Raw genomic sequence first — 22,063 nt, forward strand, 5'->3', positions numbered from 1 at the left:
ATGGCTTGAAATATCAAAGACATATCAAAATTCTGCCCGACACGCTGACTCTAAATTTATCTTACTAGTACTGCAACAGGACATTTTTTTTTTCTATTTTTAGAAAATCCCGGTGCAGAACGTGGCACAGGCGGTCGAATTCTCATAAATTGCGCTCACAGTAAGCTTGCAGTGACCCACGCTAAAAGGAAAAACCGCTAGATAAAAACATGTTCGGCGGGTTTTAGTTGCTGTTGTGCAATGCCACAATGTTTAGATAAGATATTTGTAAATGTAAAAAAAGTGCACAGGATGAAAACATATCGACTGGCTGATATGAAAAAAATTGCACAGTAAAACCATTGCACTTCAAATATATAAATCCTCACAACAAGCCCTTGCGATAAGTAAATTTTGTCTCTCCAAATTTGAGGTAAAACATCGCAATGTTTTCAGTGTTTCCAAAGCTTGCATCTTTAATGTATGTGTAACGCTTGCGTGGTAGCTATCCAAATGCAGGTATCTGGTATAGGAGAACACAAAGAGATCGGTTCTGTGAAATTATGGAGGCTAGGCATACGTTGGCTTGTTCAAAAGTGCCAGCTAGCGACAAATAGTTAACACGATGGTCAAATTTGGGCCCAAATATTCCAACCTTTTTTTCGAGCCGAACCATGTTCGATATGACGTCAATCGAACCGAATCATGTTCGATATGACGTCAATCGAACCGAACGTTCGTTCGATCTGGGGTCACCCGCGGTCATGTACAGTAAACCGGCGGCTTCAAGCCTGTTTTTACATGGGTACTACCTAAAGGTAAAAAATCCACCTTTTCACAAATATAAACCGATTTCGGGACAGTACATCTGTCTTATAGTTGATATGAAACATGTAACGAAGCTACTCCCGTTTTGTGTGTGACCTTGAAGATCGTAATTGTTGTTAACGGGTATATAAGGTACCCCCTGCACTTACTCACACGGCCTGACATGCGTGCAAACATGGTATTTTAACCGCAACAAAAACAAATTCATTTTACCTCAAAAAGGTTTTTACTTGTAGGCAAGACAAAAATCAAGATCTGTGTCGGACGGATTTATTAAAGATGGCGTTTTCTGGAATTTTTGGTCTTGAAAGTTGAAAAAAAAACGCATTTTTAGCGAATTATTTAAACTTAGCAACAGTTTAACTTTGAAATAGAGAAAACTGTCCGACTCAAATCTGAATTTTGTTAAACTGTTCTCTACAGCGCAAAAAATTAGGATTTTCTGGGAGATTTTGGGTCGGTTTAAATACTAGTAAGTAGTAAGTGTAGTTTACTTATTGACGTCGATTGTACTAGAATAATCATTCGACGCGTTGAGAGTGATTTCACACACATTTAAGCGTTGTTATAAAAACAACATTTGAGCTATATGCAGTGCCGATTTTATTACATTTGGACAAGAGAGTCCCCTTGAAACTATTATTGTTTGAGAAAAGGTTTACCGTTTAAGCTGGCTCCAAGGAAGACGCGCGTAGAACCGCGGTAACCTGATATCCTTCCGTAGGATCGAACATTTTACCCGTCGTGTGTGTATTTTTGGCAAAATACTCATTATCAAGTATATAAAACAGCCGCTGTTTCATCATGAAAAATCCTTAATCTTTACCGTTATTACGAATTTTTTTTCTACCTGTGATTTTTTAAAAAGTTTTCAAGCTCATTTTTCTAAATGTACAATGTACCTATCAATGCAACTGGATTATATTTCAACTATATCGAATGTTAGTGGCTTTTAGATCGTGTTGATTTGTGCGGTAAATAAGTAATTGAATGCTAAATTTGTTATATTCAATTGTTATGTATATATAGATTTCACACACACAAGCACACACACTCACATTACACGCACACACGCGCACACACAAACAAACACACACACACAAAATACACAAACACGTATATAATATCAGCTAACCATGCATATTCTGACAATGAAGACAGTTATGAAAACAGTCATATTTAACTGCAAGCATTCAAGTATATTCTGGAATAAGCAAAGTAAATAAAAAACTTAATCTTTTAAATGTATCTCCAGTCCCAATGATGGACTGCAGATCGAAAAGTGTACAGCCTTCGTACAAACTCCTTTACCAGCGTTTGGTTTTGCATGCTATTATTTCGGGTATAGTAACATCATCAGTAAATGAGCAATATAGTGCATTACAGATCGTCCGATGTATGATCTTTTTTACATCAGTTACATTTTTATGCGTCTGTCATTCTTCGTGCTCATGTGAGATCACGTGTTGGTAAATGCTGCTAAAGTGTGCTGTTATCACAGCATTACATCTTAACATAATAACAAAGTGATTCCATCCATCAAAATACAAAATACATCCTTCATATTCATACAAAGGCAACTTAACGTTTCAAATCTGCCGACATCACCCAAGTACAGTTAGCGGTAATACGTTTTGGTCTTTATACAAAATCTGTGTCGTACACATGTTATATAGGTGTTACATGAGGTCTTCATTCCTTTTCCATTAACATGCCTTTTTTAGGTAGTAACTACCACTCGAGAACAACAGAATCTGCTGAAAGTGATTAAATAGACATGTTATTTTTCTGAAGTGTACGACATTTAACTGTATATGACTGGGGTCTAATCTTTACTTATCGTTACGTATGGATATATGAGTAAATGCTTAAAAAGGAATTATTAAATTCTTACGTGGGTCACAATGATGAACATCGGATGGTACATACGTTAAAAGTGAACAAACATTCTGTCTCTTAATTAAGACAGACATGCCAGCGACCTTAATGCTACCATCTTAAATCTCGAATTCTTCTCTATCGTGCCATTAATGTTACATTTTCTTTCTGTTCGTGTTTAGTACCGATGGTGTTGTTTCATTGTTGTTTCTATTTTGACTTTGTAAGCCAACATAATCTCCACATGATCTTATCACTTTTAGTTATAGAACAGAGGAAACTGAACATTATCTGTTATCAGTGCGATGTCATCAATGTTGCATGGTCAAGTCGTTTTCAACTGCAATTTTCTAAATGCTGACAGGTTGATGTTGCCACTCCATGTAGAAGTGTAACTAAGCTGTTCTTCAATTTCTGTCAGTGCTTTATTTTTTGTTAAGTGATTACCAAAATTATGGTGTTCCGTGCAGTATCCAACGACTTGACAGTGCAGACCCTAACTTTCCTAGATTAAATGATAAAAAATGAAAACATGTTAGTATGATATACAATACTAAAATAAGCAAATAAGATATAAAACGTTTTTATGATATCTCCAGTCCCAATGACGAACGGCAGATCGAATAATGTCGGCAAACACTTAATTGTTACAAACATTTTGTTACCAGCGTAGGTTTTGCATCATATTATTTCGGGTATAATATATTATCAGCATCATCATATAAGCAAAGTATTGCTTTTCAGATCTTACGATTTGTGATCTCTTTTCATCGTTTGTATAGTGGATCTATCGATGTTTGTTCATGCTCAATAGATCAAGTGATGGTAAATGCTGTTAGATATTTTGTTTTGAAACCAGGCCATGTCTTCTTGACATACAAACGGTAAAAGATATGTCTTTAATGAATCAATTCCAGCATATTCTAGTAAGCCAACACGATGTTATCAATCTGCCGACATCACAGAAGTACAGTTGATGATCTTTAAGTTTACACCTGTGTAAGTCTCGATCTTTGTACACATTTAGTTTCTTACACACAGGTGTTACGTATCGTTACATATTTCATTTCTTACACACAGGTGTTACATATCGTTACATATTTCATTTCTTACACACGGGTGTTACATTGTCTTTTTCGAAGACGTACTTCGATGACAACAGTAATACTGAAGATGATCTTAAACAAATGTCCATATCCGGTGGTGTAAGACGTTCAACGGTACATGACTGGGGTCTAATCTTAACTTGCCGTTACCTATGGATATATGAGTAAATACTTGTCAAACATTATTAGATCCTTACATGGGTCACAATGATAGACATCAGGTGGTATGCGTGACGGAAGTGCCATTGATTTTGTGTAGGTACCAATATTAAATCTGGAATTCTTCTCTATCCTGCCTTCATCTTCATTTTTTTCTGTTCGTGTTCCCCTAATGGTGTTGACATACAGTAATGATTGTTTATATTTTGATTTTGACATTATTTTCACGTGTTCTTTTTCAATTTCGTAGTAGAACAAAAAAAAAACATCCACATGATGCCATCAATGTTGCATAGCCAAGTGGTTTCTTACCGCTAGTTTAAAAAGGCTGACAGGTTGATCCATGTTGCGGATAATCAAATCATTCTTTTTATTATGGGTTCACCACACCACGAAGTGGTGGTGAACCCATATTGCTTTTTCTGATGTTTCTTCTCCTCCTCCTTTTCCTCCTCCTCCTGCCATATCTTTAAATGGATTCAGCTTCTTCATTTTGAGGGCCTAAGGTCCTGAAATTTGGTATGGAGGTACAGTGGGCAAATACCCCTAGGCGTTTTTAAAATTTTTGTGATACAGGCTTTTAGAATGGTTTTATTTGAGTTTTTTGGCTGTGTTATAGCAAATGTATTACTGTGTTAGTGTGCCGTGTTTACCACGTCTGGGCATGAGTCATCACAATGGAATGCAGGGCATCAACCAATAGGCATGCAGCTTTCCTCTATACTTCTTGCTGATTGGCTGTTGGTATTTAACTTGATTAACACCCGCACAGAGCATTTCCACCTGCACAGAGCATTTCTTGCTGATTGGCTGTTGGGATTTAACTTGATTAACACCTGCACAGAGCATTTCCATACTGACAGTATGTCTTTATTCAAGTGTTTTGGTAGGTATTTCAAGCTTTCTGCTCCAGCATTGGAATGCGGGGCATGAACGTTTTTTTTTTATTTTAAAAATCAACAGTTTGCATTATGCAATTAAAAATCCTAACCAATAAAGTAGGGAATAGCTATCCAACTGTTGTTTTAGTTGTATGTTACTTCATATTATAGTTATATCAAATGTAAATCATTGTTTTCCCTTGTGTTTCTCATTCTTTCCCTGCCATGTGGTAAAATGTGGTGAGCCCATCGCTGTATTTGCTCCAAAGCAAATATTGGCCTTTCTAGTTTTAATTTCGTTTTGCCAGTGTTTTTCATACAGCCATACTGTTTTGATTACATAAATGACATTCTCTGGGCACCCAAAATCTGATGCGATTATTCTAAAACAAGTAGGGCAAAAAAGGTGCCTTCATCAAAGTGGTCTGGATGGTTTAACAAATGACTGAACAGGTATTGTATACTAAAGACAACTGTTTTTTTTTTAACATCTACTGTGAATCTAGAAGACTTGGTGGTGGTGATAAATCAAGCCCTGATTCCCCTCCTGTGACATCTTCATAGTTTTCCTGGCATTATTCAAGTACCCAAAGAAACAGTATAGTCGCAATTTGTTTTTAAAATGGGCAGCAATTGATGTACACTGATGTCACCCATATAACCTTGTCGTTTCAGCCTTTGTTTACCGAATTTATGGTGTTTTGAGCAGTATTTAACGACTTGACAATGCTGACCATGTCTACTAGAGTAACTACGAAAAAACTATGTGAAATAATAAAGAAATATCGGCACAGCGTCTACTTGAGACAATATGATCATTCCAATTTTTAAAGTAAAAGAAATTACTTTCTCCAAAAGGTTAACCCTATTCAGATCGGGCTTTTTGGTAATCCTTTGGTAATTCTTTGTGTTCTTCTAAGACACACAATTGCACTACGTTCGGAAATCCATTGTTGACAATAAAAAAAACTAGCTCATAAGTGCACTGTGAACCAAGTAACAGTGCACTGTGAACTATGTAACACTTTTAGTGCACTATGCACCAAGTAACATTTAGCGTCAGTGCACAGTAAACCAGTCAGCATTGCCCTGATGAAGATGACAAACGTAACGGTCATTGAAACTTTGGCTCGTGAAAAAAAAGGTTGAGAAAGAACGTTGCTATTAATTCGTTTACCAACCTGATAAAATTATTTACGTATGATTTACATAACTCATAGCTAACTACATCCTAACAATCAGTCAATCTATTAACGGAATATACGTTATAAACGCAGTTCCATTAGGTGCTGCTAGGAAACTTTTTTTAGAAAAAAGGTTGTTTAAAGCTGAAATTGTGACTATAGCTTCTTAAACATAAAATTTCTCGAGGGCCCAAAATCACTTTGTCAAATCTTAAACATTAGAAACGGGACTTACAAAATGCCGCATTGCACCTGTATGTAGATAATAACAGAAGTTAGAACAAGGAGTAAGGTGATTGCGCAAGCGATCAATGTCAGAAAATCACATATCTCGTGAAGCTCCGTCGACATCTTCACGGCAGTGTTTCCGTCCAGTTTAACGACCAATCCAACCTACTGGGAAGAAAAAAAAAAGAATCGTTTGGTTGAAAAGATAATTTTTTATTGAAATTCTGATTTTAATTGGCAATATATCGCAATCGGAAGCAAAAAGTTGAGGAAAGACAACGAAAGACTAATATTCACTGATTTTATTCTGACGAGTAATTTACTTTTCTTGGCAATTACTTTTAAATTTTAACCGTTATCGTCAGCTACCCAACCCCCCCCCCGCCGGACTCCCGTGCGGCCACGTTGGTAACCCGACCCCCCTAGCTATAGTAGTAATGCGATGTTTGCCCGAGTGACCGACCACTGTGCTAAACAGCATCAAAACAGCGATGCCGCTTTGAACATTATATATGTCCATAACGACTTTTAAATAATGATGCCAGACAACTCACCATTATAGCGACCAACTATCTTGTATTGGGCGCCTTCTCCCCTGTCCTTGGAAAGCTTACAGTTACATCGGAAACGGGTGGTCTCATACGTGTATCCATTGTACAGGCGAATCTGAAAAATATTTGTCCATTAATAAAAATGGGGACCCTAAGTAGCAAATTGCTGCGGAGTAATAGTTCCAAGTCTAAAAAGAAGATGCGAAAGAACAAAACTGACAAAAATCTATTTGTTATGAATTAGTGTGAATGATAAGCTTTTAAAAAGCCACGAAGAACAAAGATTACAAAACATACAACAAAGAAATATTGACAGATGTGAAAATGGAAAGCTATCAACCACACCACCCCAGCACACGCTGGTAGTTAGATTAAAAACACACCACTGTTTTCCTGACATGAAAAACTATTTGCCAGCAAATTACTTAGACCACATCATGTCCTGAACATCACAACACCCACACATTATAGAAAAGTGGGATTGTGCGCCTTTCACTGTCTCGAAAAAAGAGCCCAATAAGTTAGAAACTAGTGTTAGAGTAGTCACATATTATTTATTGTAATCCATTGTCTATCCTTCATCTTCATGTAACATGTACTTGCAATTAGCATACGGGCACGAACTTGCAAGGAAACCAAAATACGAAAACCATAGATTCTGCTGCATTTAGTAGAGCCACTTTATAGGAGAATCGGAATTGACATTGACCTTCGTCGTCCCAAGGGAAAGACAGAGGCATCCAAAAACAATACCCCATAAAATTATAGGGGGGACTCTTTCTCGGCTAATATAATATAAATGTAACGGGTGAAAGATATTACGACATAAGATATTTCCAAATATTGTCAATGAGCTAAAATCAGGAATAAGGCGGGAATATTTTTCTTTAAATATGATTTTTTTCATTTCTTTATCCAATGAGAATTTGATTACAATTAACCTGCAAAACTTACCTGATCAAGTTCCAGCGCGTCTCCGCCGCTGGTTTTCAGTTCAATTTTGTCGGGTCTTCCAAAGTTTCCAAAGAAGGTCGGTGTGATATCTGCTGTTTTAGTTCTGAAATCATACAAAACAACGAGAATGTGTTTTTTTCAATATATCTTTATATATCTTCCTTTCATTAGTTGTGTGAGAATAAAAGTTCTTCGAAGTCCGTAATTAACATTTGTCAAAAAAGATCATGTTTCCTTATTAGATAAATCACTAAAATCTATGATAAAGTTCTCAAATCAAAGAAGGACAGCAGCGTTTAGGGTTATTTTCTAAAGACCAACTTTATTTACTCTTAAACTAAATATTTTATGAATCTGGCAAATTGGTAAAATAGCTAGATATTATTTAGAATACTGAAACCGTTCGCTCTTTCTGTCATTGTTGTACCCATATCGGTTCGTTAATCTGTAAATAGTTCTTATAACTATAATTCATGCAAAATTAAAAAAAAACTTTCTTTAACAATATTTTTTTCTAGAAAGTAAATACTTGATTCTGACAATAAGGAACATATTTTGCTGTGGTCCGTTTGGACCTAAATGGACAGCACATAAACTTCCTGATATAACTTCCATACAATGAGGCAATCCTGTAAAAACTTAGAAAAAAGTTGTACGACATATATACAAACAAACTCATGGAAGACAGTTTTTTCCGATCCAAAACGCTGAATTGGCACACATAAATAGATGCGTGTGGTCCAAGCGGACCCCTGTTTTTTTGATGTGGGTTTATAAAAAGCTAGAAAATTTTCAAAATGTAGTGATTAGTCAGATGTGAATATCAAACATGGACCTTTAGCTAGCCTTTCGACAAGTCTACAAAATTACAATTATGCTAACTATTAACTGTCAAAAACAGAAAACATCACCGTCCTTTACATCCGAGAGGAATTGGAATTCTTACGATTTAAAAATCTCTCTCCTGCATGTCAAGAGGCAAAAAAAAAAGTGGGTCATGTTCTTAAGCTTTTCGGTTAAAGAAGTAGGTTTAGTTTTCTTAACAATAAATAACATCCCATCTCAAACACTTCCAAATAGCATATACGTTTCTAAATGCATTGTTCTTACCTCCCACGGGAGAATGAACCAGGAATCTGATACCAATTGGTCCAGCGGTTGGACGAAAGAATCCGAAAGGAGATCTTGTCGTTTGTCCCAGCATACTTTGAGTCCCTTACATCCAGGGAGATCACGTGGTTTTTTATCCCTGTACGAAAGTAATAAAGAGTAATGATAAATTTACTGGTTCATTAACGTACTAGACTCCCAGCTAGATAGTTATAGTGCGTTAAGTCAGAATTGTGTAACTCTAATAATTTGTCGATGTTCTGCTGTATCAAATGTTTCATTACATGCTTGCACATATTTGACAGTTCGTTCGCAATGTTTACTGCAACGATTAACGTCATTAGCAGTTATGATTGGATAAGCTCTGACAGGTTTTATTAGAACCCCAATTATGCTTTTATATCAGCTTAAAGAAAACATCAACGCCACCCTGTATCTGTTTGTAGATCACCTATCCATGCCATCATCTTCGTGTTTGGAGATTATCTTGCAACACAACCAAATATCTGCTTAAGAATTCTACTGAATTTGACCCAATTATCTTAAACGACGGTCACAACTCGCCGTGCGTGCTTTTTGTCCGTACGTTTTTTGTCGTGGCTACGTCTGCTACGTTTTTTCTGCAAACGTAGGGTGGCCGGCCGAGGGACTACGTCACTCGCAAGGTGTACGTACGTACGTAGTCTGCACGACACCCATGGCCGTCAGCGGTTGCGTGCATCGTACGTTGCGCAAGTGGTAAGTGAGTTGTACGTGCTTACAACGTACGATCTCTGTGCGATTGCCACGTTGCCGCGTGCAGGCCGTACCTACACGTGCGGCGTGCGCACGATTTCCTTACTCACTCGCACGTTGTAAGTGCGTGCACCTCCTGTTAACTTCATCATCACTAGCCGCCCTGGTGTCTTCCGCGGCCCGTTTCTTTGGATCTTGTCTGGTAGTCTTCTTCTGAGCCTTCCTGGGCATCTTGGAGACGAGTTGGCAGTCGCCCGTCAAGTCGTCTTTATATACTGTAGAAATCAGGTGCGTTGCACGTGCGTTGCACGTGCGGAGCACCTAGTATGGTGCACGTGTGTTCTGCGTGGTCATTGAGCAGGTCAACTGGGAAGTGAGGAGTAAGCACGGATGACGCAAGCACCGTGCGTGGCACTCACGTGCTTCGTGCGCTGTCCGTACAGCAATTGTACGTGAGAATAGTGAAGTTAGACTCACGGAGTCCGTACGTTGCACGCTCATAGGCTGTACGGGGCACGCGCGTCGCACGTACTCGCACGCACGGGTGGTAAATCCGCAGACCGCACGTAGAAAAAGTATTACATGCATTTAAGGTTCTACGGCGTGTCTGCGTGCTCCCAAATCCGTAGTATTCCGTACGGAGGTGGTACTCACCACACACGGATGCCGTACGTTTGCCCACGTTTTTGCACGTAGACAGCACGCAGAAGCACGTACGGCGAGTTGTGACCGTCGCTTTAGCACCAAATCAGCATGTACAACCCTATCAAGTATCATCACCATCATACAACCCTTACCTGGAAAACAGGTTACGCATATCAAAGTAGTCATGCGTAACACCGATTGCCACACACACCAAATACAAGATATTCTGCTATAAAAACAGCTCCAAAGTCCCATTTTATACCATTTTGAAGTGGCGTATGCCAAATTGTTTAATAGATTTCTGTAGGTCGTATATTGTAATATGACCAAAGTGACTTATTCTACTCTCAAAGCAGAGGTTTGGGTTTTGCCTTATTATGGCTTCACCACTATGGGGTAAAGTCATATTGTTTTTATGGCTCAACCACTACGTGATAAAGACATATTGTTTTCCCTCACTTTTCTTCTTTTTCTCCTTCTTCTCCTGTTAGTTCTTTGAAGGGATTCAACTCTGCCATTTTTGGGCCAAATAACATGAAATTTGGCATAAGCGTAAAGTAGGCACATACCTCAGCACGTTTTTATTGTGCCCGGTTTAATGGGTGTTAAGGTGTTTGAGTGTTTGGAAGGTTCCTTGTGCAGTTTTACAAACCATGCTATGCAATGCTATGCCATGCTTTAGTCTTTGTGGCCTGTGATAAAGAGAGCACTAAAATATTATGACTGCAACAAATTCACATTCATATACAAGTTGCGCAGTGCAATTAAGTCACTGCCATCACATGGAAATTTTGTATCTGCTCTTAAACTAAAGAAAATATCGTTTTCTTTAGTTCGAATAAATTATGTATATGAGGCTCGCAAAATGAACCGTGCGATTTTACTTCAATTCTCAGCGCGAAAATGAAAGTGCATCCTGCCAATAACAGAAAATTAGCACTATTTTAATAGTTCAAAATGTTCTATAATTAACAGGACCATCCTGTCACTAGCGCAAAATTTTCTATTATTGACAAGATGGTCCTGTCAACGTTTTCCTGGCCGTGTGTCTGTGTGTGTCTGTCTGTCTGTCAACAGCATAACTCGAGAAAGCTTACTAGTAGTATATGGATTATCTTGATATTTAGTAGATGGCTAGGTCTTGATGAGAGCTCGAACTGATTAGATTTTGGGCCCCCTGGCGGCTTGCTATGGTACTGTAGCTGAACTTTCGGTTTTGATATCTCAAGATCCAGGCAAGCTAGGGTAACCAAATTTAACTGGTAGGTAGCTCTTGTGCTAGGAAAGAAGTGACGTGAGTTTGGGTCTCCTTGCGGCTTGTTCTGGAACTGCAGGGCTATTTGTTTGAAAATATTCAAAAGAGGATAACTCAAGAACCGGTTAATGGATCGTCGTGATTTTTGGTATGTAGGTAGCTCACGTGATGATTCATATAATTATGTGACAATTATGCAAAAATGGATTTAATTTGCATAATTTATGGAGAAATTCTATAAGTCAGCTGCATTTCATGATAGGACTATTGAAGCTTGTGACATTGGTAATTGAGGAAAGAAACACAGGCAGATATCAATTATGTAAATGAGGACTTAATTTGCATAGTTAATGAGAAAATGTTATAATTCTGTAATGATAACTGCTTGAAATTTTATCCGTGTGGTATTTGAAAGTCCAGTGAAGGTAAACATCATTAAACATAATGTATCAGGACCTTATTTGCATGATTTATAAGGAAATGCTGGAATGACATTGTTAATATAAGACTGTCTTTTGGTTGAGAATAAGATTATCTGATATAGCTCATCAAAATATGATCCCAGTTGTTAGATAAGGGGGGATCTATAATTTGTCAGTCATAAAGATTTTTGCGAAGGTATGAGATCGTTGAACTCTTGTTATGATTGCCATGAAGGCTAAATAAATGACACAGAGTATGGTATGGCGAATAATCTACTCTTGAAATTAATTTCTTTACATATTCGTCTTTTTCATTTGATTTTGTCATTCTACGACATTGGTGTTGTTTCCAATTTTTTTGCAACTTAAGGTATAAATTTGCTCATTTTGCACCAGTTTTGTACAGATTTACAGCTTTTTCTTGGAAACGGCCGAAAATTCATGCGCACGCGGATGTCATCCACATAATATCAAATCAAAATGGCCTTAAATGTACAACATGTATGAAAGCCCATAATGTACAATAATGTACAATAAAAAGTACTTCTTAAGTATGCAAATTGAGTCCTTATTTACATAGTTTGTATATTGTTGTGTACATCTCTGTCTAAGATATCTACATGCCAAAAATTATGCAAACTTTTCGAAAAGTATATCCTGTTCCAAATGCTGATTTCCATAACAATTCTACTTTGTGGTGACAGAGACTATTAAGAAGATCTACATGTATTAAGTATTGTCCACCTACAATGTAAACGCCGGATCATTGCTACCAATAATAGGCGAGTAGAAGAATTACCGGATAGTACCTTAGTACCTTAACCGGATGTAATAATCGATGGTTCTTTAGCGGTGAAAGTATCAAGACAATTGCCATTACACATGCTCTGTAAAAACTATGTTCTGCTGCCTTCTTGAAAGCTGCATGTCTATTGGCTGCTACTCTCTGCATTCCTCACTGATGCGTCATTGCTATACAGTAAGTGCATAATTATACTTTACTATTTGGCATAGAAAAAAGCATACCCATACCGAATTTCGGATGATGTGATCTGTTGAAAAATGGCAAATACCCAATTAAAACAATTTTAATGCCTCAAAAAACGCCTGGGGATATTTGCCCACTCTACCTGCATGCCAAATTTCATGTTATTTAGCCCCAAAATGAAGAAATCGAATCCATTTAACGAAATGTAAGCAGGAGAAGAAGAATACGACGACCAGAGAACACAATTTACTATGTGTGGCGAGGCCATAATGAATTATGGTAATTATGACCTTATCTCAATACTTAGAAGGCGAATCCTACAATAAGCATTTACAAAAATTGTAAGTTACATATTTAATGGAGGTATATAAGATGTTTTGTTTGATCCCTCGCGTACAGTAGCACTAATAGTACGGAACTATTTCTGCTAATTCTTCATCATGTGATTCACTGCTTGTCTTGATATCTGATAAAAAGAGAGTTGAATTGTATTTTGTACACTTACCGTTGTTGGGGGACCTCTCACAGATGAAGTACCTCAAGTTGTTACATTTGGCATCGTTCCAGCCGCTGTTTCTGTGATTTTTCCGAAAATATTCTGCACAGTCTTCGGGATTTTTATACGTGCCCCACCAATTTTTACCCCCGTTATTTGGCTCGTTTGATGACCAGTAATTGTAAGACTCGAGAGACGTGCCATCATTCCATTTCCATTTTCTTTCCCTCTGTCTATCATTCAATCCGAACCAAAATCCCCAATGAGAGCTTTTATCATTTTTTAACTGAATCAAGAAACGATTAGTGTCTCTGTCTTTTGGCATTGCAAGATTTCCACCTGCTCCCCGGTTTTTGCAGTACGCAGATGCGTCAGTCCAGGTTTTGTGAATGCTAAATGCTCTGTAGCACTTCCTGTACTTCAGTTGATCACCGTCTTTGCATGTACCTGAAGCAGAGCATGTAAAAGCCTGTTACAACATTACAGTAACACAGTTCACCTCTGTGGGCATAATTGGTTCAACCTACAACCTCTTTTATAAAAGTATATATCTTCCTGCAAGTAGAAATACTGCCAATGTGCTGTTACTTTGAATTCATCCTAAGTGCTCTCTTTAGACAATCAGTTTGTCCCTGTTCTACCTCTACACAGAATGTCTTTAAAAGGAGTGCATGTCCAACCTTACAAACACAGCAGTTACAAAAAAGAACTAAACTGATATGACTGGAAGGTCAAATTCAACTCAGTGTTTTTGAATGCTTTGGGGGAATTTCTTGACAAAAATTCAATCAGTTGATAAACACATTATCACAGCATTATGTCTTTTAGAAGAAAGTTCTGAAGCATAAACATGCGAAAAGATTCTCATCCCATCATCAGACTTACCATAAACCATATATTCTTGCAGGCTTAGTTTCACACTGCTGAGCTCTCTTTTCCCCTCTCGTACCTTAGCTGGAATTTCACCTTCACGCCCCTTGATTCGCAGAGCTGCAATCCATGCACAGTATCCACCTCCGATCAGTCCGTATACCTGTCCAGTCTTCTTGCGCATCTACATGAGAAAATCAACATCCATTTCTAATACTCAGTATGGACAAAATCCAATTCATGGCAATTCGCAAACTTGTAACTTTCAAACCCGGTTCTTACTTGTTGCTTTGAGCTTCCAACTATATGTATGAGATAAATTTCCCTTTTGTACTATACATTCTGAGTATCCCAGCTGACCAGAAGGGGAATTAGGGTATGTGTTAAGACTTTTAGATATCTCCCAGAGATTTATCAGATTGTTAATTTAGGTAGGTGCAAAACATTTCATCACAGTCAGTATTCTTGTGCATCTTGTCTCTTTCCCGTTCTAATGGCTGTATGATTTCTTAAATATGTAATGTAAAAATGTATTTATATGATAGTAAAACATGTGGATATATCCCTTCCACGTTACGTCTCCGAAGGGTACAACTCGCATGCCAAGTCAAAAAAAAAAAGAGAAAAAGGATGCATACCTTTATGCCATACTGTTCCAGGTCTCCTTTGTACAGTTGTTGATGATATATTTTGAACAGAGACTTGCCCCCGAAAACCGATGATCGTGGTTTTACCATGTTTAACAGATTCTGCAATACCTGCAAAAGCAAAAGACAATAAAAGAAATTGGACAAGAATTGAAGCAAACAACACGCTACCAAGAATCCTGAGTTTTCATCAAGTCTTTAATGCTCTGCAGATAGCTTCACCGTACACCTTGATTACACATCACACCAACATCGCACGTTAGAAGATTTCTTCAAAATGTTCCTTTAGGAAAGATAAAGTAAACTGAAGTCAACCATCTTTAACTTTAAGCTGGTGATACTATGTATCTAAAAAGTCTAAAATTGAAGAACAATTCCAAGTGAATTCATCGGGACTAGTTTACTCTCTCAGTGCAACACACTAAAAAAGACAATAGACGTAACTTGACAATAATGTGGCTTGGAGTGGGGCGTTTTTTTTGGGGGGGGGAATGCAGTCACTGACAGACACGACCAAGGGACAGTAAGTATTGGACACCCATTGCATGCATCTCGTCTTCGGAAGTACGAGGGGTGATCCAAAAGTTCTCGGCCTCACCTAGAAAATAAAGGTCAAACTCCAGTTCTTTGGTATAACTGTATACTATGACGTCTTACATCACTGCCCACAAAAATGCAAATTTTTACATTCATTAATTAGCACGTGACGCCTTGTGAAAATTGGGTAGGTGAGGGCAAATCACAAAATGGCCGCACCAGAAGCGTGTGCTGTGGTCAAGTGTATCGATAAAAAGCTATGTCTCCTAGGGAAATCCATAAAGACATGATCAAGTCACTTGGTGATGACTCCACTTCTTATTTAACCACAAAGAATTGGGTTGCTAGCTCTAAGCGCGTCAAGTAGAGCACAAAAGATGAACATATGTCAGGATGCCACAAATCAGCACCATGGACAATCCAGTTGAGGCCATCCATCACATGGTAGTAAATGACCGATGTGAAACTGTCCAACATGTAGCAGGTTCTTTGGCCTGACTTGTGGTACAGTTCATAATGTTTTGTCGTACATCCTGGGGATGACCAACCTGTCTGCATGATGGGTGCCTAGAATGTTTTCTGAACATCACAAGTTAATCAGGCTGGGCATTTCAAGGAACGAATTCAGTCCATCAAGGCAACTTACTCAAACGATTTGTAACCCAAGATGAGACATGGGTTCACCACTTTCACTCCGAATCAAAAAAGCAGAGCAAATAGTTGATAAAGAATGGTTCCCAGCATTTCCAAGCGAGTTTTACCCGTTGAAAAGGTTTTTGCCTCTGTTTTCTGGGACACTGAGGGGGTAATCATTATTGACTCCCTGCAAAAGGGTCAAACCATCAATGGAGTGTACTGTGCACCAGAATTGCGGCAGTTGAGGGCAACAATACAGAGAAAAGGGGAGAAAAGCTCCGAGTTGACGTGCTGACAATGCACCTGTCCACACAGCACAGTGGTCAGTGGCAGCAGCAAACGAATGTGGCTTTGAAGTCTTACCCCAATCTTCCTATTCACCTGACCTAGCACCGTGGGTCTTCTACCTGTTTTCTAAACTGAAGTTCCACTTACGTGGTCAACGTTTTCATGGTGATGATGGCGTCATTGATGTGGTTTAGGCATTTTTAAGGGCTTCAGACGAAATATTCTTCCACAAGGGAAAGGAAAGCTGGAACATCGCTGGACCAAGTGCATTGAAGTTAGACGAGACTATGTTAAAAAATAGTGTAAGAAAAATTTTTCAACCATCACGTTTTTTGGGAGAGGCCGAGAACTTTTGGATCACCCCTCGTATCTGATAAAATGTGTACCTACATTTCTGATTCCATCCGAATTATGACTGAGGACGCTGTCTGCCCAACCCTGTATGTCGCTGCCCACATACTGCCCATTGCTGATTTGCATCCTAGAAAGAGTGTCTAGCACGTTCTTCAGTCGCAGTTCGTCTCTCCCATACAGGACGACTTGTTGAAGGTACTGCTGTCCCAGCTGCAGGTCACTGACGCTTCGTGTCAAGGTCTCTATCTTCCCGTCCAACTCCCGGATCTGACCTTGTATTTCATTGAGCTGTTGGGTTGTTTGTGCAGACTCAAAGCGGTCCAACGCGAATCCGACTAAGCCAACAACCCCTGTGAAAACGCCGAAATCCCGCTGGAAACAAGCACCGCATTACGTAATGAGTTTAACAGAGAAGCGTATAAGGAAGAGTCCCACATGCCCAACAAATCAACAAATGTGCACCGTTTTAAGTCCTTGATTCCTCATTTAAGGTAACTACCTTTAAGTTTTCTCCTTTAGTCACGCCCAGAGCTGATCCTGAAATGCAACAGACAGGAAACTGTCATAATGTTACCACTCTTTAGGTTGATCCAAAATATGGTCATTTATGCTTAGATATTATTTAGGCTTTGGGGATACATGGAACCATATGCATTTTATTCACTAGGCTTTTTATATAGTTCTTCCGATGTAAAAGATGTGGCAGAACAGGTTATTTTCTGTTCCTCTTAGAGTTTAGACACATGAACAAGAATCAGAATGGTGGAGTTTATAGAACTACATTGAGGGAATGAGACGTTCAGTGTGGATCATGAATATAACTGTTAAGGTAATTTTGAGAAGCTTGTCTTCTGTGTACTGATGTATCAGTGAATGATTGCTATCGATCCAGAGAAGATACCTTGATACGAGAATGTTGATTTGATACCAGGATTTTAATGTTATATTCAAGCAAGAAAAGACGTGTCAAGATGAAGTGCATTTAAGTAGCTGTATAGATAGTGACTGTTTGACATGTTTGACCGGGAACGGCCAGCAGGTCGAAAAGTTGGACTGCGCACACACATAAGAGCATCCTTTTAAAAAGTATCTTATTTATTAATTTAAATGGATGTGTCATACACCAACATTTCGTCGGTATCAATGTTACCTGTTATGTCTCTTTTGGAGGAATCAACTTCGCATCTCAAGAGACCTTTGGAGTCAGGTTTGATCTGAGAACCGGGAAGACAGACAACAGGATAGCAGAAGCGGCCCGATCCTCCACATATGCAGTTCTGACCAGATGAACCCCACTGCTCTCCCAGCTGTGAGAAAACATGAACTCTTTCAGCATGCAAGTCCTACAGTAAAGGCAGTGTTCTTAACACTATATCTGGATATTAATGATTTCTTGAATGTATTGTACGTAAAGCAGGCCCAACAATGACATTTTCAATTATTGTTATACATGTAGCAAATATGATGCTACTGTGTTACTGTTTTTTACCACTGACAAATTTAAATAAAAACTGAACAAATGCATCACATCACACCAGGCCGGTTTTGTGAATTCTTAATCCTACTATTTGAAGCTTGCCATTTTTTTAATGACAAGTCCAATTACCTGATGGCCTTCGCAACCTGTCTGTTTGATAAGTCCTTCGTCAGCATCACTGCGGAGGTCAAGAGAATTATCTTTTGCAACAGCAGGAGTCTCTTCATCATCAGCTACCCCAAGGTCAAGATAATCTTCTCCTGTAACAAAGCAATTCACTGTATAATACCAAGTAACACCAAGCTGGTTTGAAAAAATAAATCTGATTCACTATCAACAACTAAAACAAATACACAGTAAAGTTAAGTCAATTCCTGGGCTCCCACTGAAATGGGCGTTTGCTCCCCTAGTAACACATAGCCACCACCTTCGACCGGAATTTTCACAGATTTTCCCCATTGTTCAAAAATTGCTCCCTCTCCACCTAGTGTGAAAACTTTTCAGGTGGGGTGCCGCTGGACTAGGCCAGGCTGCTACCCGGCACACGGTGGAGTGTAAATGGCCTGAATAGCTGGCTGTCTAGAAAATCAAGCTAGAATGTGTATTGTAAAAAAACAAACAATGGGCCCCATTTCAAAACGTTTTCCTGTTGGCATATTTCTGGATATTTTATTTTAACCTCCTTAATCATAAATTATTACAGAAACTGAAGTTATCATTTTGCAAACCACGAAACCAGTATTGTACTTAAAAGTATTCTGATCGCTATGCTCAGGTTTCCATGAGTTGCTAACTTGCGTTTAAAAGAAGACATTCAAAACTTGAAGAAACTACTCTTGCTGGTAAATAAAAAGACAAGCCAATAAACGAGCTGTAATTTCAAATACTAGCCCCTTCTGTTTTGTTCGGCACTGACTGACACTGTTTTGTATCAGGCGATGTCAACTTTGGGTTTAGCACTAAACATTCATGTTGACCGGGTAGTACAAAATGTCATCATCAATTATGTGACTATTTTTCTACCTCCATGTTCAGAGATTTTATCATATCAACAGACAACACATCTGTAATAAACCTTTTGGTGAATAGCAAAAAACGGGTTCAAGTTTGAACTTCTGGCTGATTCAGATATGAATATACTTGTGGCAACCAACATTAAAGAGGTCCAGGAGGTATTATCTAGGTTGTCTGGTGTTGTCTCTTTTGTTGTGAGTTATACACATGCGTGTTTTTCTTAGTTTCATGATCACAAAATGCACTTCTGACATTTGAAAAGTTACATTTTTTATAGGTATGACCATAGTTTTCGTAAAACCACAAGGGTATGTATGTTGCACTTGTAGGATAAAGAGGATCTCTATACACATCCCATACTTGTGACCATGTTTGTGTATTGTTTTTAAAACCAAGCCAAGCTTTGTCTAGCAGGAAGGCCACTGCCAGGTAAAGGTGTGAACAGTGGCCATTGTTCTGCCTAGGTAGTCTGCTCTCCTACCGTGAAGTGCTAAGTTAACAATTTGCCATGTTGTTCCCATATAACAACAAAGAGGTCATATTTCACATCTAGGGATGCCAAAAGTCAAAATTTTGTAGTCCATTTTTAGTCAAGTGGTGCTTGCTCAGATTATATCATTCTAACTTACAACAAAGATGGTTGAAAAGAAGACAAGTTGCACTACAATCTCTCGTTTAGACCATTATCTTGAAGGATTCCAGTCCTGAGTTATGCCTTCATGAATATTCTAATGGTATGTTTTTGCCATTTTTTATATTATCAAAAATATTTGTTCTTGTTATAGTACTTGACATAGCCTCAACAGGATGTCGTAGAGTTTTGTTCGCTGAATGCGTACAGACCAAATTTGTCTTTTAAAAGTATGTCTGTGCGAAGCACGAGGTGTTTAAAGGTGTCTAAATTGGCAAGTGCTAAATATATTAATGTTGAGATATGGATAAGGTATATGAAAAAAATATTTGGAAAAAATGATAGTTAACTTTAATCAGTAACTTCTACTTGAATGCCACAAAAACATGCAGCATTTCCACCCTAACCAAATGGAAATCTAATAAAGGTCAAAGGTGGCCGACGAGGGTCAAAATGTTGATCCATAATTGGACAATGATTCATCTGTTGATCTAAATATCGAGTTTAGAACACTTTTAATTCACGTTTTAGACTTTGCATTGGACTTTGAGTACCTCACATAGGAGTCACCACATCATCAGATGCTCTATGGCCCAGAACAGATAACCTTCTCTTGCAAGAAATTAAAGCAAGCCACTGCATTTCCATGCGAACAAATTTGCTTTAAAACAAGACATAGAAAGGAGTATGGCTCCCCATGTAGTGTACCTGATGATCTGAAATGCCCAATTTTACACAATTGGGGCATACATGAATGAGCCAGTGACGTTTACCTGAACTTTGTGGCTTTGTAGTTTTCTATAAAGAGATTTATCTATTAATTCCCCTCTCAAGCGAGATTTAACGGGCAGTAAATGTTTGAAGCTGTGACTGCAGATCTACTGAATGGGCAGATGAATACTTAAGAGAACTCGTTTGTTACCTTCCAGTATCTTGAGAAGGCTGTCCTTCAACATGCTCATGTCTGCGAGCTTCTCACTGCTGTCAGCTAATGCAGTGCGGAGACAATGAGTTCAAACATTAGATGGGTGACTAATAAATATGTATTCACGTAGTTTAATTCGAGGCTCAGTTATATGTATATTGGGTATCTTGGAGAAAATACCAAAATGTAAATTGTTATCATAACCAACTCAAAAAGAGCATTACTAGACCAAAGTTTAACGAACCATCACAGAATATAATTGGTTTAAACAAACGCGTGCCAAAACCAATAATTATATTATGAAGAGGTCATCTTGTATAGTAAGAAGTTGAGAAAGGTAAAAATGCCTTAGATTTTTACAGCTCATGTTTGAAATTTCTGATTCATTTATCAGACTGATGTGTTTTAGACAAAAGGGCCTGGACATTTTATTCTTTGAACCAATTATTGTATTCACATGTACATGTGTTGAATGACTGGATATTTATCGCTGGAAAGTGTAATTACTATAACTTTTCCGAAAACTTACTACTATACTACCAACTTGTCTTGTATTTGTTCTGGGAAGAACCGGAGTTGTATGACACAATAAGTCAGTTGGATTTGACTAAAAGCAGCACACAATTTTAACCCTGAGCAACCATTACCTGTTGAAAAGCCACCTGAACAGTCCCAGAGACCTTTGTAGTCACGAACAATCTCAGAACCATTAAGGCAGTCAACATGATAGCAGAAACGAAAAAGGTCTGGTCCTTCCAATTGACAGTAACAGTTGTCATGTTCAGACGTACCCCATTCGTGTCCCTCCTGTATAAAAGCATGGATATTTCATTATTCCATAGAAATCTGGGCAAATGCAGTTTTGCAGCAATCAAGAACTAGCAGTAGATTGTAATGATGTAGCAAGGCAACGTACTACATGAACAAGATAAAGTATCGATATACATTTATGCGACAAATTACAAAAATATAGTTTGTACTTGGTGTTAAGAGCTTATAAGGATGCTTAGAATTTCTACTAAAATGCTGCTTGCCACTGAATACAGCACAGAATGACAAAAAAGATTATTCAGACTGAACATAACGCACATCGTTTAGAATATTTTTACCATACTGAAATTTTCAATAGACCTATCCCATTACCTGATGGTCTTCACAACCTTTCTTCATGATTAGTCCTTCATCATTTTCCTTTTCTTCTGCAACAGTAGGAGTCTCTGCATTATCTGCTGCCCTACCGTCAAAGGCATGCCCTTCCCCTGTAAGAAAATGTAAAGATCTATAT

General features: G+C 38.3%; 1 protein-coding gene across 1 annotated transcript; it reads right to left on the minus strand.

The window, feature by feature from the left end:
* Positions 1-5,966: 5,966 nt before the first annotated feature.
* On the minus strand, positions 5,967-20,815 carry LOC109475064 (C-type lectin domain family 4 member M-like). Its single transcript, XM_019775604.1, has 10 exons — positions 20,776-20,815; positions 17,231-17,268; positions 16,768-17,103; positions 14,908-15,027; positions 14,285-14,453; positions 13,409-13,846; positions 8,859-8,997; positions 7,749-7,851; positions 6,798-6,909; positions 5,967-6,411 (listed from the first exon to the last, which is right to left on the minus strand). The coding sequence occupies exons 1-10, from the start codon at positions 20,813-20,815 to the stop codon at positions 6,392-6,394; spliced, it is 1,515 nt and encodes a 504-aa protein (XP_019631163.1). The 3' UTR covers positions 5,967-6,391.
* Between the last annotated feature and the right edge of the window lie 1,248 nt (positions 20,816-22,063).

The sequence above is a fragment of the Branchiostoma belcheri genome, unplaced genomic scaffold (assembly GCF_001625305.1).
Source record: "Branchiostoma belcheri isolate BF01 breed outbred unplaced genomic scaffold, Haploidv18h27 scaffold322, whole genome shotgun sequence".
NCBI lineage: Eukaryota > Metazoa > Chordata > Leptocardii > Amphioxiformes > Branchiostomatidae > Branchiostoma > Branchiostoma belcheri.